Consider the following 15,690-nt stretch of genomic DNA (forward strand, 5'->3'; position numbering starts at 1 on the left):
TATTATCATTTATAAATTGACGAGTAGTTTTCATGTGATCAGTGCCTTCACTGGTTGGAGTAATTACACAAAAACCACACACTATAAAACCTTTAGGAAACATAGTCAAGCATTTTATATTTAGAGAGACAAATGTTGAATTAAAGGAATTGGTGCCCTCATAGCCAGAGTAAGTTCTTGGATACAAAGAGTCTCATTTGATAGAAATTTCTAAAAATCAGAATGCCAAGATTAGAGACAGTGGTCGTGAGAGAGAATAAGCAGTTCTAAAAAACTCTGGGAGTCTGAAATAACATCAGCACAGAATGTGTCCTGCGCCAACGAGGATGATTTGGTCGTAGCCAGCAGGGTGGTCCCTGTCTCCAAAGAAGGAAGGAGCCCACAGAAAGGGTGGGGAGGAGGGGCTGGCACTCGGCGTGTGGGAGCTTAGGAAGATGGAGAGTTGGGGGACGACAGTTGGCGGACGGCATCTGGCGGTGTTCAGTGTAGGGAAACACAGGCTGGTATGAAGGGGAATTCCGGTCCCTGAAGCGCTGAGGTCTGTCGAGGACAGAGCCCAATGCACTGGGGAAGCCATCCCCAGGCGAGTGCCTTGAAACACCATCCCCCTGCCAAGGGTCTGACTCCATGCCCACCCACAGCCTCTTGACGCCTTATCCTGCTTCCCAAGGACATTAGCACCAGGAGGTGGGGTACCCAGCATGAGGGATACCGGCACCTGGGTCTCTGGCAAAGAGGACTCCCCTCTTTGCATTGCAAATTAATCAGCTGGTACTTGAGCTCCTCCACTAGTCTCCTGTGCATCTAGTTGAAAAGAGTCCCTTTCCTTGGGTTCAATAAACTCTAGTTGAATTTGGTTTTGGATTTATAAGGGACCAGGAATCAAAGTCTGACCTGAGGCAAATTCTCCAAGCCAGCCTGCCAGCTTTATTTTTCTCCTAGAACTTAGAAGAGACTCACTGTTTGTGAACCTGAGGATAGAATGAACTGACCATGAGAAATGCACTCGTCCCAAAGAGAGGAAGACTCTGTGTTGATAAATTCCCACTGTTCAGCCCTGCATGGTTTGGGATCCCAGCCCACAGAGTCTTAGATGCCAGAACAGCCAAATGAGGCTGGGAATTCCTTAGGTCTAACGTTAACCGTCACCCATTTCCACCACGGAGGCTTCAGGCCAGTCCACTCTCACCACCCCAGGGTGGGGTGTCCTACCTCATAGTGCCCTCAAAGATGTCCCTCTGCACCCAAGAGGACACCGCATGGACTACTCCAAGCTGGATGGAAGGCAGAGGATGCAACCTTTTTCTCTTTGGGCCCCATGTCCTGGAGCCACTGACTGGCCACAGGTAACAGATAAGCCACCTGGTAAGCTGCTGGTCACAAGGACGCAAGCATGCAGGTGAAGGGGCAGGTGCGACTGGTGAGGGCACGAGCACAGCGGAGTTATTGACCGGGGCTGTGTCTCCTGATACAATATCCATCTCAACTCAAAAACCCTGTTTCTTTGAATAAAAAACAAGTCGGTGTGGCTCTTCTGTGGCATTTATTTGCTTTTCTCCAAGCACATGAAACTGGAGTCAAGCATTTGTACTAATCAAGGTACCTGAATGATGTCCTTCATCATCAATGTGCCAAACGCCAGATGCCAATGTTGGGGTGACTTCATTCACCAGCAACATCCCCGCTACAAACCTGACACAAAAATGTTAGGCTAAACTTGATTCTAATGGTTGCTTGAAGATCCTTTCTTATAATGTAAGCTTCAAGTCAGGGAGAGACCAAAATGGAATTTTCCAACATGAAAGGGGAAGGAAGAAACAATAGAGATGCCAGGTTAGAAGTGTCTTCTGATATGTGAACTGAATTTTGCATTAGACCCTGGTGGTGCATGCACTGCCTCCCGGATCAGCAAACTACAGCCCAGGAACCCAATCCGGCCCGCTGCCTGTTTCTGTAAATACATTTCTATTGGAAACAATCACGCCTATTTGCTTTTGTATTGTCTGTGGCTGTTCTCATGCTAAAACGGCAGAGTTGAGTAGTTATAACAGAGGCTGTACAGCCTATAATCTGGCCCTTTATAGAAAACATTTGCCAACCGTCTATCTCCACGGCCTGCCCAGAGGTCAAGGAGGACAAACGGGAAGGAGCAGGTCCCTCCCCCTCCTCCAGCCTTTCGCTCTTTCCCTGCCAAGGAGACGCTGGCAAAGCAGGAACGAGGTCGCAGGTTCCAGCCCCGCACTGGAGTGTAGATGGGCGGGCTTGGAGCTACGAGACACCGAGCTTCCTGTGGTCACCACTCTAATAAACCCCCTGCACCCAAGACCTTGTTTAGGGTCTGCTTTTGGGGCAACCCTACTTAATTCAAACTTCCTTAAGTTCTCCACTGATACCCAATCTCATTCGTTAGCAGTTATCTTTGGGATCTCTGGGGTTGCAAGCAACAGAATCCAATTCTACGGAAAACAAATAAGTAGCATGTCCGAAGCACATGGAGGAGCTCTCAGAACTGAGGGAAGCCTGAAGAGCCAGCCTAAACCAGCCTAGAAAAGGGACGGAGGTTAGAGCGAGCCTGGGGACGGGGCTACACAGCAGGAACCAGGGTGATCACATCAGGACTCCCCCATCACAGGCCCAGCTCCAGCGTCTTCGGTCTTGGTTTCACTGGGCTCCGATTTCCAACTCCAGCAATGGGTCTAGTTTGGGACACTTGCCCACCCCACAGCCAGAGCAAGGCAGGATGTCTTGACAGTGTGATCAGGGCTGTAACCAGTGTGGGGGGAGCAGCTCCTCAACACAAAATCAGGGCTGCCACCTGAGGAACGGGAGGCGTTACTGGGCAGACGCTAACCAGCAGTCTTAGGCTGGGTCCTCCCAGAAACCGACTCGGAGACAAGGAGCTGAGGTCGTTTATTGGAAAGGAAGCATCTTCATATAGGAGAGCAGGAAAGTGAGACAGGGAAGGAAGGAGGCCAGTTCAGGGCACACTGACGAGTGGGTTTCTTTGTGGGCATCTGGGGCTCAGACCCACTGGGGACTGTGTGGAACATGCCTGAGTTACCCCAGCGGAGGGGAGAGAGAGCTTCGGTGTTTATGCACCAGGTCCTGTCCATCCTGCTGGAGGGCTGCTTCCAGGAGCATAAAGGCCCCGGCACCCCCAACCTGCCTGGTGAGTGGACCACTCCGATGGCCACAGGCACCCCTCAGGCAGAGAGTTGCACATGCTTGCCAAGAAGCCTGGGAGTGGAGGCATGAACCAGAAGAGCAAGGGCTGGGGATCTGGGGGATCAGCACCCAGGGCAGCTGTTACTGGTCATTGACTCAGATGCTTGGACAATGGGAGGGCTGGGGAGCTGGGATACAGCCTCTTTGTGGGGAGGCAGTTCCGGAAGTCTCAGTCCTGGACTGAGGCCGAGTCAGGGAAGAGGAGGCTGGGACCCTCTGGTACAACAGTTAGGACTAGCCACGGCAACACTGGCACCTTACATGTCTCAGGACTCGTCAAAGCTCCATCGTTCTCGTGTCATCGATGCTGGTGGGAGGCCTGCTCCGAGCCCCCATGTTTACTAACAGGAAATACTTTTTGTGTGTGCGTGCGCGTGCGTGTGTGTGTGTGTGTGTGTGAGAGGAAGATCAGCCGTGAGCTAACATCGATGATAATCCTCCTCTTTTTGCTGAGGAAGACCAGCTCTGAGCTAACATCTATTGCCAATACTCCTCCTTTTTTTCCCCCAAAACCCCAGTAGATAGTTGTATGTCATAGTTGCACATCCCAGGAAATACTTTTTATAAAACTAAAGTGGTTGTTTTCAGAGACTCCAGGGAAAGGAAAAGCCAGGAAATGAACCCATTCTGCAGCTCCCCAGGGGAAAATAGGACCAAGCAGGCAAAGTGGAGAGTAGCAGCCAAGAAAATGAGCCAGTGGGGCTCAGGGGGAAGGTGGGACAAAGAGCCTGACTAGACCCCATGTCCATAGTAGGCAGCCCCACATCTCACACTGTGAGCCCAGCTTTCAGGCAGAGCTGAGCCTGCCAGGAAATGGTGTTTACCTGGTTCCTGCCTCCCTCCTTGACCTCACCTCCTTCCACGTCCCCCTACAATCCCCTTTATTTGTCTTCCTTGAACAGGCTAAGTCCATTCCCATTCCAGGGCCTTTACACTTGCTGTTCCCTATGCCTGAAATGCTCCCCAGATCTGCACAGAACTGGCCATCTTGTCATTTGGATCATGTCACCTCATCCGTGGAGGCTTTGCTTGACCACCCAATCCAAAGTAGACCCAGTCACCCTAGCACGTCACCTTCATAGCACTGTCTCTAATTCTCTGACTTAGTTACCTGCTTGCTTGTGCCCTTCCCTCCTTCCCACCAGTGTGTCATGTCTGTGAGGGCAGAGCCACGTCTCACTGTTCTCTGCTGTCTCCCCAGTGCCCAGAACCATGCCTGGCACAGAACAGGCCCCCAGTCCATTTTTGATAATCGATTGAATATAACATAAAAATGACCTTTCTTTCCAAAAACATACCCCTTGCCTTTTTAAATAAGAATATTAACTGAGGGCCGGCCCCGTGGCTTAGCGGTTAAGTGCGCGCGCTCCGCTACTGGTGGCCCGGGTTTGGATCCTGGGCGCGCACCGATGCACCGCTTCTCCGGCCATGCTGAGGCCACGTCCCATGTACAGCAACTAGAAAAGGATGTGCAACTATGACACACAACTATCTACTGGGGCTTTGGGGAAAGGAAAAAAAGGAGGAGGATTGGCAATAGATGTCAGCTCAGAGCCGGTCTTCCTCAGCAAAAAGAGAAGGATTAGCACGGATGTTAGCTCAGGGCTGATCTTCCTCACAAAAAAAAAAAAAAAAAAAGAATATTAAGTGAACACAGTCCAACAAATAAAAAATACATCATGGGGAAAAGGTCTGCGGTGCCTGTTATGTTGAATACGATATACACACTGGCCCAAATTCCTAGTACATTCTGGGCTCCAGCTAATGGTTTCCATCATTCTCTCCCAGGCTTTTAAATTATAAATATTTCAGAACCGTGCAATGGGGTGAGTTCTCCATTCATCTTTTATAAAGAACAACAAAAGCATATTTCTTTCTTTCTTGAAATCAAAACCTCGAATTCAGAACAAGATTTTTTAAAGCTCTAAATAGAAAGGAAAGGTGACTCCATTTAGTATTCTTTTATTCCTCACAAAGAAATAAACAGAACGTAATTTATGCCTCTGTCCATTTTCTCTAATAACGTGTGGCTGTCTTGCCAGACGCTTTTGTTTGGGTAGATGCAGTAATCCACTCGGGCACATTTACTCACTGCCCTTAATGTACTCTGGAGCATCTGCATGGCAAAGGAGTGATTTCTTAATTGGCATAAGTAAAAAATTATTTTGGGAAAATTATTTTAGAAAAATAGATGCCTAGAAGCAACATAAAAATTTTTGTAAAGTGGTTTGAATTTCTATTACCTAGAATGTGACACAGAAAGTACGTGTGTGCACGCGTCCATGTGTGTGCACGTGAGCACAGGAGAGCAAGCACACACGTATACTACAGCGTACTACATTACAGTAATTGATCATTAATAAACCTGAAAAATCTCCCCGAATCAGCACAGCACATTGTCTGCCACGTAGTATACGCTCCATAAATGCTTGCTGGACTAATTAAGCAGCTATCTTCTAAATGAGGAACGCATGCGGTGAGATCTGACTTTGCTCTCTCAAACCTGACTAGGATTGCAGTCTTGGAGTGTGAACGTGATGAAAGGACATTCGGTACACACGCTGTGGCATACGGCACTGGTGCCCTGCTTGTATCCCCATGACCCTCACCATTTCCAGGTCTTTCCATGCCCGATGTCCAAATACCAGCACCTGTACTTCTCCGCCTGAGGGCTCTCTCAGCCCCCGAAGTTAACACCCTGCACAGCCCTCCCCACTGGCTACAGGAGTCGGTGGATGAAGACCCCAGCCTCCTCACCCCTCGGTGGGGACAACTCGGAGGCATGTCTTAGGCAGTGTTCTACTCTGTCTGCCAGAGTCCCCAGGGGGACTGAGCCCCAGCTGCCCACAGTGCTAAGGGGTCCGGTAGCACACCTCCTACTGGCTGCCTTGCCGTCCTCGACGCCCTCTCTACCCCCCTACTGGCGCTTCCTGGGATCACACGCCCAGGAAACTACGTTCAAATCCTTGCGTCAGGATCAGCCTCTGGGTGAACCCAAACTAAGTCAGCTAGCTTTAGTCACTTGGCCTCTAACAAAACGCTCCTCCACATGAACGTGCGCTTGGGCTTGAAATGGATGAAAACGAGCCAAGGCCATCAACGAGCATTCTGTGTGAAATCCAGACTCTCGGAGTGTCTAAGGAGTCTCTCAATGAACCATGATGAAGGGCATGTCTCCTTCCTAAAGGACCATGGTTTGGCTGCTGCTTAACAGCAAACCCCGTCCTGAATGTGGCTGACCCACTTACATTCCCAAGGCCCCTGTTAATTAGACAAAGGATTTGCAAGCAAAGAAAACTCTTTAATTAAGGCTTCATTGGCAATGCAGACGGGCCACCTAGGTCTAATCCAAACCGGAACCGTCACTCTTTATCATTTGTTCTACAATGTCAAAGCACTTCCATAAGGTGGCCCCAGGGACATTTCCTCCCATTGAGCCCAGGCATTTAAGAGCCCGTCTCTCCCAATTTCTTCTTTGCTTTTGTCTTTCCAGTCACAGTCTCCACAATGATAGCAGTTTCTTCATACGTCTGAATGCTCTCAGTTGAAAACTGCTCGATGGATTCCACCACTTCCACCTTCTCATACGCCAGAGTCCTGGGGGGGCCTCTCTCCAGCAGGCTGCTGCTCCTAGCTCCACGCCCCTCTGGTCCACCCTCACTGACCCCAGGCCTTTGGGATGGGGGTGTGGACGGTGCCTCTGGACCAGGCGTGACCACGGGGCAGGGCCTCCTGGATCCCTCATCCTCCTCCTGGCCATCCTGCTTCTCCTCAGGCTCTTTCCGTTCTTCAGCATTTACCTCACCCTCCTTGTCTGCAGTATGCTGGTTGGGTGGCTGTCCATCTTCTCCCCCCTGGGAGTCCCCCTGCCCATTCTCCAGAGGGGGCTTGGGCTGCTCAGGAGAGGGCTCCACGTGGCTGTCACCACACACAGAGTCATCCTCAGTGGAAACCACCACGCTCCCTCTGGCCGGAGTGGAGAGGGAAGAGAACTCAGGGTTCATGTAACTGGCGTCCCCAGAGACCAGCACGTGCTGCTCTTTGATGCAGAGGTCAGCGGGGGGCTCCGGTTCCTGGGGGCTTCTCACTCTCTCCTTGACCATCTTGCATAGTTTCCCAAAGGCTTTGCTTATCTGCCCTCCATCTGGCACGTCCTCTGAAGCCCCTTCTGGGGTCGGGGGACTTGCCCCTTCTGGGGTCGGGGGACTTGCCCCTTCTGGGGTCAGGGGACTTGCCCCTTCTGGGGTCGAGGGACTTGCCCCTTCTGGGATTGGGGGACTTGCTTCTTCACCCCCTGATTCAAGCTTAGACCCACCTTCTTCTTTAAGTACCACCTGCACCAGCTTTGTGTCTTCCGGACCTCTCGGTGGAGCATCTTCCAGACTTTCATCTGCTTTGTCTTTCACTACAATCTCCTTTTTCCTTGGAATGTTCCTGGGGAGGCCTTTTTGTCTTGGTTTTGCTGTTGTTATGTCCTGCACAGCCCTGGTGAGATCTAAAAAAAGAGGGGGGGGCAACAAATCAAGTAAAATTGTCAATGAAAAAAGAAGAAAATGTATTCATTGAAAAATATATTTATTACCTGGGAGACCAATGCCTAAAGCCGGGGTGGGGTTTACTATATATGGGGCAATGGAGAAAGATGCCTAGATCTGTAGCATCTACGGCCCACGCTGAGGTCCCAGCTCTGCCGACCAGCTGTGCAACTATGGACAAGTTGCTTGACCCCTCTCGGCTTGCAGAGGGAAGGGAAGGTGCTCCTTGTTTGAACGCACCCAGTTCCCATCACACTGGGTACAACTTACTGAGACATGTGATTCTGCTACAATAATGCTCAGTGGGGCAACGGCTCCTGTCCTCCCCCAGGCCCCTACTGAGCTCGTGGTGGATACTTGGAGCCACAGACCAGACGATGGAAACCCATTCCACAAAGTCATTCTCGCCTCAGACTTCCCCCAAGGAGAGACGCAGAGCTGCCTGGGCCTCTGACATGTTGGGAACGGCTTCCGGCACAGGAGTTGAACCAATCCACGGTGGCTCCCTTGTTCCACAGCATCCCAGGCTAAGTAAACACGACCACCCCTTGATCAGCATCCCTGTCCTCCTGGGCTGAGAGAGGTCGAGATGCTACTAAATTCAGAACTAACAGGAATCCCCTGTTCCCAAGGCCATATTCATTTCTTCAGACTAGCTAAAAGGAAAAACTAAAAATTTAAGAAAACACATAAAATCTCACCCTGCCTCACCCATGAGGCTTTTCAGCTTCACTCACATAGCGATTTTTTAACTTTTTCATCCCAAAGGTCTTTTCCATCTCCTCCCTCCATTAACCAGAGGACAAAGAGACAAAGAAAGGGCATCTGGCGTGGCCTGACTCACCGAGAGAGAGCTGGGTGAGCAGGAAACAGCAGAAATGGGCGATGAGGCCGCAAGGGAGGAGGAGTGCAGAGAGGGACAAGTCAGAGGAAGCCACGTGGGGCAGGTACAGGAGAAGGGGTGCTTCCAGGACCTGCTGTGGAATTTCAGGGCCCAGCGCAAAAGGAAAACGTAGGGCCCCCTGTTCAAAATTATTAGGAGCTTCAGGACAGCGACAGCAGAGCATTAAGCCAAGTGTGAGGACCCTGTGAGCGCAGGGCCCTGTGCACGGCCGCACACCCCTGGAGCAGGCCGAGGGTGTGGGGACGGGGGACCGCCGCCCTCTCAACAACGTTCTGACTCTGGAACGCCCTGTCCACAAAGCCCTCTGAGCTTTCCGAGACACCTGGATTTGAAGGCATCCGACATTACCACCTTCTCTTCTCCCAAAACACTGTGCTTGCTGAGGCCTGAGGAAACTGAGCTGTGAGGTGACATCTCACAGGTGCAGGAAGCCGTCCCCAAAGGACCAAATGCTGGAGGCAGAAGCCACCCCTGCCAACCTAGCTATTTCTGCTCAATTTTGAATGAAAGAGAAAACAAACGACACTTGTGCACCCACTCTGCCCCAGACACGGGGTCAATGAGCACCTCTGCAGACAACAGTTCCTTTAATCTGGGGGACACAAGTCAGCATTCACCTCTCACTGGAGTCAACACCGAATTGTACTTTCTCCTCCATCCCTCAATCTAACCTTGACATTCATGGATGGCCTCCCCAAGCGGCCTGTCCCCCTGTCTGATTTTTCATCCAAAAACTTTTTGGTTCAGTCCCTTAGGACCTGTGGGCGCACATCAGAGAGGGAGAGAAGGAGACCTCACATAAAAGCATTTAATCTCCAGATGAACTGAAAGGGAGTATGAACGTTAAGTTCAGGAAGAAAGCCACATGATTTTTTCCATTTCTCCCACAACAAAAGATAGCAGAAGTCAGGGTTAGCAGAAGTCAGGGTTGGGGACAGTACCTTTCCCGCTGGGTCGAGGGCTGACAGAGACTCCATGACTGAGGGTGAACAGAGTGATGGGAGTTTCAACGAAGGCGGAGCTCAGCCTGGCAGAAAGAACCAGAAAGAGGGTGGCTGCCATCTTTAAATCACCAAGCCAGACAGACGGTTGGGGGCAGGAGCCACTCTCTAATGTTAGCAAAAACGAAAAAAGCTTCCTCTGGATCAAACTGCTTGAGAACCACAAACACACGTACACACTGGATGAAGATGTAAAGGAAATAATCATTTCTCTGAGCTCAAGTCATAAACTGTGAAACACACTTATAGAAAAATTATAAAGTGGGGATTGCCTATAATTGAAAAATGCCACTTCTCTGCTGAAGAGGGTTTTTGTTTTTGTTTTAATAAAAGAGTGGCCAGGAGCTGGCCTGGTGGCGCAAGCGGTTAAGGGCGCCTGCTCTGCCGTGGCGGCCCGGGGTTCGCCGGTTCAGATCCCGGGCACACACCGACCCACCACTTGTCAGGCCATGCTGTGGTGGCGTCCCATATAAAGTGGAGGAAGATGGGCATGGATGTTAGCCCAGGGCCAGTCTTCCTCAGCAAAAAGAGGAAGACTGGCAGATGTTAGCTCAGGGCTGATCTTCCTCACACACACACACACAGAAAATGTATTATATGTAAATAGAGAGAGAGAAAAGATAAAGCAACTGAGACACAATGCAAACAACTGGTGAATCTGAGTACAGAGTATTCAGGAATTACTTGTTCCCTGCTTGCAGCATTTCTATCAATTTGAAATTATATCAAAATTAGATGTACAAACCAACAAAAGGGTATCCAATTACCTTTGTGTGAAGCCTCAAAACAAAAATTTTCACAATGAGGTTTAAATGCCAGTTCAAGACCTATTTTCATAAATGTGTGCATAAAGCATTCACTGTGACATAAATATAATTTGGAATTGTGCATGATACATAGACAGTAACTAAAGAAAAAAAGAGAAAATCTTGTTTTTCCTGCTAAACATTAGAGCACTCGCAGCCAAGACACAGCACCCTTTTAATTCAATCTAAACCCAAAAAATCTGCCAGACTGAATTGAAGAATCTCAACAGAGAACCAGAGTCGAGTCCTTATATGAGGTGGCTGAACCCAATCTGCTGTTTGAAGATCTATAGACGTGGATATGGATATGGACATCGACACAGCCATAGACGTAGATGTAGGTGTAGACAGAAATAATGTAGACGTAGGTGTAGATGCACATGTACATGAAGATGATGGAGATGATATGGGTGTAGATGAGGCACACGTGCAGGGTTAGGTGATGAAGACGTAGATGTGGCTATAGATAATGCAGATGTCGGTGTAGGTGCAGATGTAGATGCCGTAGGAGTAGGTGTAAATGATACAGAGGTAGATGTAGATGGTATAGATGTCCATGTAGATGATCCAGATATGGATGCAGACGTAAGTGGAGGTGTAGACGGAGATGATGCAGATGTGGATCTAGATGAGATAGACATATTTCCCAGCTATCCTGAAGTGCATGGAGTTCAAGTCACAGTTCCATTACGTGGAGGAGATCAGACAACTTATTGACAGCCACATTACTGACCCAACCAGCTGGTCAAAATCATGATGGCAGCGGCGGTAATAACTTGAGCACGTGTCAAGTACCAGGCACTGTGCTAGGCTCCTGACCTGCAGCATCTCATTAAATACTCCTGATCACCCACTCTGCGCAGACAGGTATATCCCCAGAGGCCTGTGGAGCAGAAAGCAGCCTTCTCCGTGAGGCCTTTTCTGGCCACCCTACTTAACATTTCACACATTCCCACCGTCACCCCCTCACCACTCCCCTCTTCCCTGCCATAATCTACTCCAGAGCACCTGTCATAGGTCACACGCCCTCTGTCACAAATTCATCCATCATCTGTCTCCCCCACCAGGATTCAAGCCCCATGAGGTCATGGATTGTTGTGTTTCATTCCCTGCCACATCCCCCCTAGAACTGGCACACAGGAGACACTCAACAAAGATCTGTGATACAAGGAAGTGGTCAGGACAGAGAGAGGCAACGCTCGGCTGTGCGCACACCTGCTGCCTTCATTCTCAATGATCCGATGATACCGGTCCAGCTCGTTCTTCAGGGTCTGCTGGGCGACCACCAGCTGCCGGCAGTCATAGGAGGACTTCTCCAGGCTCCTCTCGGTCTCTTCAATCTCATTCCGCAGGGTTTCGATCTGCTCATTATAGAGCTGAATCTCACCATCATAACACTCGTGGGCGTCTTTAATAGCTTGTTCCAGGGTCACCGTCTGTGAGCAAAGACACAGCTGTGAGGAGACCCATCCCACCCTCTCCCTGAAGACACAGACTTGACAGGAGAACCCAGACTCAGCGTAGCCAGTTTTATGTTTCTCTGTCCACAGTGAGTCACTTTGGAATCCTTACGCCTAAGAGGAATGTGCAAAGGGAGCTCCCTCTCCTCACACCTGCATCAGCACACTCTGAAGTTAGCCCTTCACAGAGCCTCCCTAAGGGCAGCCTGAAGGTGATGAACCCGGAAAACAAAAAAAAACTGCTGCCCGTGGAATAAAACGTACAATTCGAATAAAGTATACTCTTCATACTTTAATGAGTTAGCATAAACCCGATAGCCAAAACATAAGCAAAAAGAAGAACACATACTAAATAGATGAGATGGTATTCTTACTGAAATAATTAAGGGGAGAAAGTCTCCTTGTTCTTATTGAATCACTATGGTGCTTGAATTTTCTCCTGATTTCTGATCAGTAGAGCTACATAAATGTTTTGGTAGCTAAAACGTGTGTGTGTGCATGTGTGGATACACAAAATAACTTCGGGGAAACACTACACATCAGTGCAGGGCAAGTCAAAATTAAGGTAGAAAAATAGAGAGAGCTGGCCTTTTATCCACTTTACGAGCTTCTGACAAGGCACAAAGAGCCATGAGTGCACCTGTTTACAAGCTTAGTGTTGACGGGCGTGACTCTTGCAGTCTCATTTTCCCAAGTAGAAAGGGATCTAACATGCATTATCGGTCCTCAAAAACAAACAAGCCAAAAAACCACTTCTACCTAGAGAAGCACTTCTCACATTTCAATGCACATTTGAGGCACCTAAGGGTGTCGTTCAGCTGCGGGTTCTGACTCAGCAGGTCTGGTGGGGCCAGAGGTGCTGCATCTCTAACCAGCTCCCACGGAGCTGGTTAGCCCCACGGGGGGCTAGACAGGTATCCAAAGTCCACTTCATGTATGTCTGTATGTATGTCTGCTACAGGCATTTCATACATGCAGCTGAATGTGCACATGGGACGGTCTAGAGGATGATTATTCCTATGACAGTGCGATTCTTCACTTTACATACAGATGTGGCCTTGGAATAGTGAAGTTCCCAAAGTGATGACATTAGAAAACAGCTCACAAAGGTCTCCAAGAATATATCTGTTGCATCATGAAGGGAGGAAGGCGGGGGGGGAGGAAGGAAAGAAGAGGTACATGCACTAGACACTTCGAGAAGGCGTCTGCCAGCCCATGCCATCCCCTTGCCCAATGTCTGTCCCATCTCACTCATAGGAAGGGTCCGGCAGCAGTGTGACCTCACTCTCTTGATCAGAGATACAGAAGCAGGGCCGGGCCCGACTCAGGCTGGCCTCTCACATGCTTCCTCTCCAGGGACTGTGGAAAGGGAGCTCAGAAATAGCAGCGAGTTGGTGACAGGTTCTAGATTCACTGGGACACATACATTTGGGGTCCGAGGCCACCATTTTTAGTGGCAATCTTTCTTCACAGGCATGGAGAAGCTGAGAGAAGCACAGAAATGAAGAGGAAGGGCAAAGACAGAGATGAGAGAGCCCGTGGGGAGAGAAGAGGAAAGAAGGGAGACAATGGGAGAGTGAGCTGCTGCCTCAGATCCTGGTTCCTGGTTCCTGCTGCACACCCAGCTCTCAAATTTCATAAACTACCTTTTATATCCTATTCCTTTGGGAAAAAAATAGTCATGCACCACATAACAACATTTTGGTCAACGACAGACTGCATGCACGATGATGGTCCCATAAGATTAGTACATACAGCCTAGGTGTGTAGTAGGCTATGCCATCTAGGTTTGTGTAAGTACACTCTATGATGTTTGCACAATGACGAAACCACCTAACAATGCGTTTCTCAGAACGTATCCCCGTCGTTAAACGATGCATGACTGTGGTACCTTTACAGCAGAGGAACCTGGCAGATGCCACCTTAACCAAGTGATCACAGTCATATCACCAATACGAAGACATACCTACACGATGCTCCCTGATAAGATGCACTGTGCAGGACACACCGTCACTTCTGTGGTGTTCTTGCCACAAATGCATAGCCTCAACCTAATCCCCAGAAAACCCAACTGCACGGACATTCCGCAAGAGAACTGGCCATCAAGATCATGCAAGACAGACAGGCAGGAACTGTTCCAGATTGGAGAAGACTGGGGAGACACAACACTAAATGCAAATAGGATCCAGGACCAGAAAAAAACGTTAGTGGGGTAACTGGTGAAATTTCAGTCAAGTCTATTACTAGGATGGTGTCGCTGCTAAGGTCTTGGTTTTAATCATTGTACTGTGTCATTAAGATGTTAACACTTGGGAAGCTGGCTGAAGACCACATGGGAAACCTCTGTGCTATTTCTGCAACTTTTTAGAAGCCTAAAATTATTTCACAATAAACCCAAAAAGTGCCCTTTCTGTGTAAGTTAGTTTGGTCGGGTTTCTGTTCCTCATCAAACAGTCACCTGTAGTGTCAGATGCCGAGGCACACCCTCCAGCTCCTGGTGCAGCCACATGTTCTTACCCACACGTATTCACACACCCCAGGAAAGAATTCTAAGAAAGAAGGAATTTAACAAACTCCCTTGAGGCTCCCATCTCAGAGACGAGAGACATCCAGGAATGGATGAATCCTGAAGTCAGACCCTCCGTTTCCACGAGCGGTCATGAGAACTGAGCCTGCGGACGCTGGCTGGCGGGTTTGGGGCCCCGCGCAGAGGCCAGCTCAGCCTGGTGTCCGAGGGGCAGCAGGGAAGGCATGCAAGGTAAACACAACTGCCTTTGATCAAAGCTTCGCTTTCTCCATGTGTAGGAAAGACCTGGTGCCCGCAGCACCCAGACTTAAAAGTGTGTCTGTTCCACAAACAAAGGTCAAGGAAAAAAAAAGAGATCAAGGGGAACCCACAGGTTAAGAGACTTAGGAGACAGAGACCAATGACAATATACAGAGCTTATTTGGATCCCAATTCAAACAAACTTCAAAGAAAGAAATTGTGCAAACAGCTACACACTGATTCCATTTACGTGACAATCGGAAAAGACAAAACCAGAGGGACAGAAAACAGATGGTGGTGGCCAGGGGCTGGGGTGAGGTGGTGGGGGGCGCTGGCCACAAAGGGGCAGCACAGGGGGAATCTGGGGAGACGGGGCTGTCCTGTGTCTGACTGTGGGTGGTCAGGGCACTGCATGCATTTGTAACACGGACGTACTGTGCACCGAAAAGGGTGAAATTTACTGCATGCAAGTATCACCTCAGTTAAAAAAATTGTGAGACAATTGGGAATTGGATCACTGACTGGACATGTGATGATATTAAAGAATTACCATTAATTTTTAAAGCTGGGTTAATGGTCTTGCATTCTGTTAAGAGAGCCCTCATCTTTTAGAGAGACAGGTTGAAATATCGCTGGATAAGATGATATGGTGTCCAGGATTACTTCAGACTTACAGGGCGGGAGTGGGTGGGGGTATAGGTGATGTAAGAGGGGCCACGTGTGGGAGGATGGGGACAGGAGGGCTCATGAGACTATTCTCTCACATCTATGTATGGTTGAAATGTTCCAGAATAAAGAGCAAAAGAAAAGATTATGTATGAAAAGAATCTATTGCCCCTTTAGTTATGGGCCCCCCAGTCAGAGCAGGAGTAACGGTTTGTGCTGGCGAGTTCTAATGTGGATCAACCCACCAGCCTCACAACAACCTTTGGAGGAGGGGCTGTTACTATTCTCACTTTACAGATGAGGAAACTGAGGCACACAGGCCAAGT

The 15,690-nt window shown here is 49.2% G+C and overlaps 1 protein-coding gene across 1 annotated transcript in view; it reads right to left on the minus strand.

Annotated features, from left to right (window-relative positions):
* Positions 1 to 5,158: 5,158 nt before the first annotated feature.
* BFSP1 (beaded filament structural protein 1) overlaps positions 5,159 to 15,690 on the minus strand; it is a 38,320-nt gene continuing 27,788 nt past the window's right edge. The window contains exons 6-8 of the mRNA XM_058563266.1: positions 11,687 to 11,907; positions 9,606 to 9,691; positions 5,159 to 7,720 (exon numbers count right to left, since the gene is read on the minus strand). Coding sequence (XP_058419249.1) covers positions 6,672 to 7,720; positions 9,606 to 9,691; positions 11,687 to 11,907 — 1,356 coding nt within the window. The 3' untranslated portion in view covers positions 5,159 to 6,671. The remainder of the gene's footprint in view (positions 7,721 to 9,605; positions 9,692 to 11,686; positions 11,908 to 15,690) is intronic.

The sequence above is a fragment of the Diceros bicornis genome, chromosome 19, assembly GCF_020826845.1.
Source record: "Diceros bicornis minor isolate mBicDic1 chromosome 19, mDicBic1.mat.cur, whole genome shotgun sequence".
Taxonomy (NCBI): domain Eukaryota; kingdom Metazoa; phylum Chordata; class Mammalia; order Perissodactyla; family Rhinocerotidae; genus Diceros; species Diceros bicornis.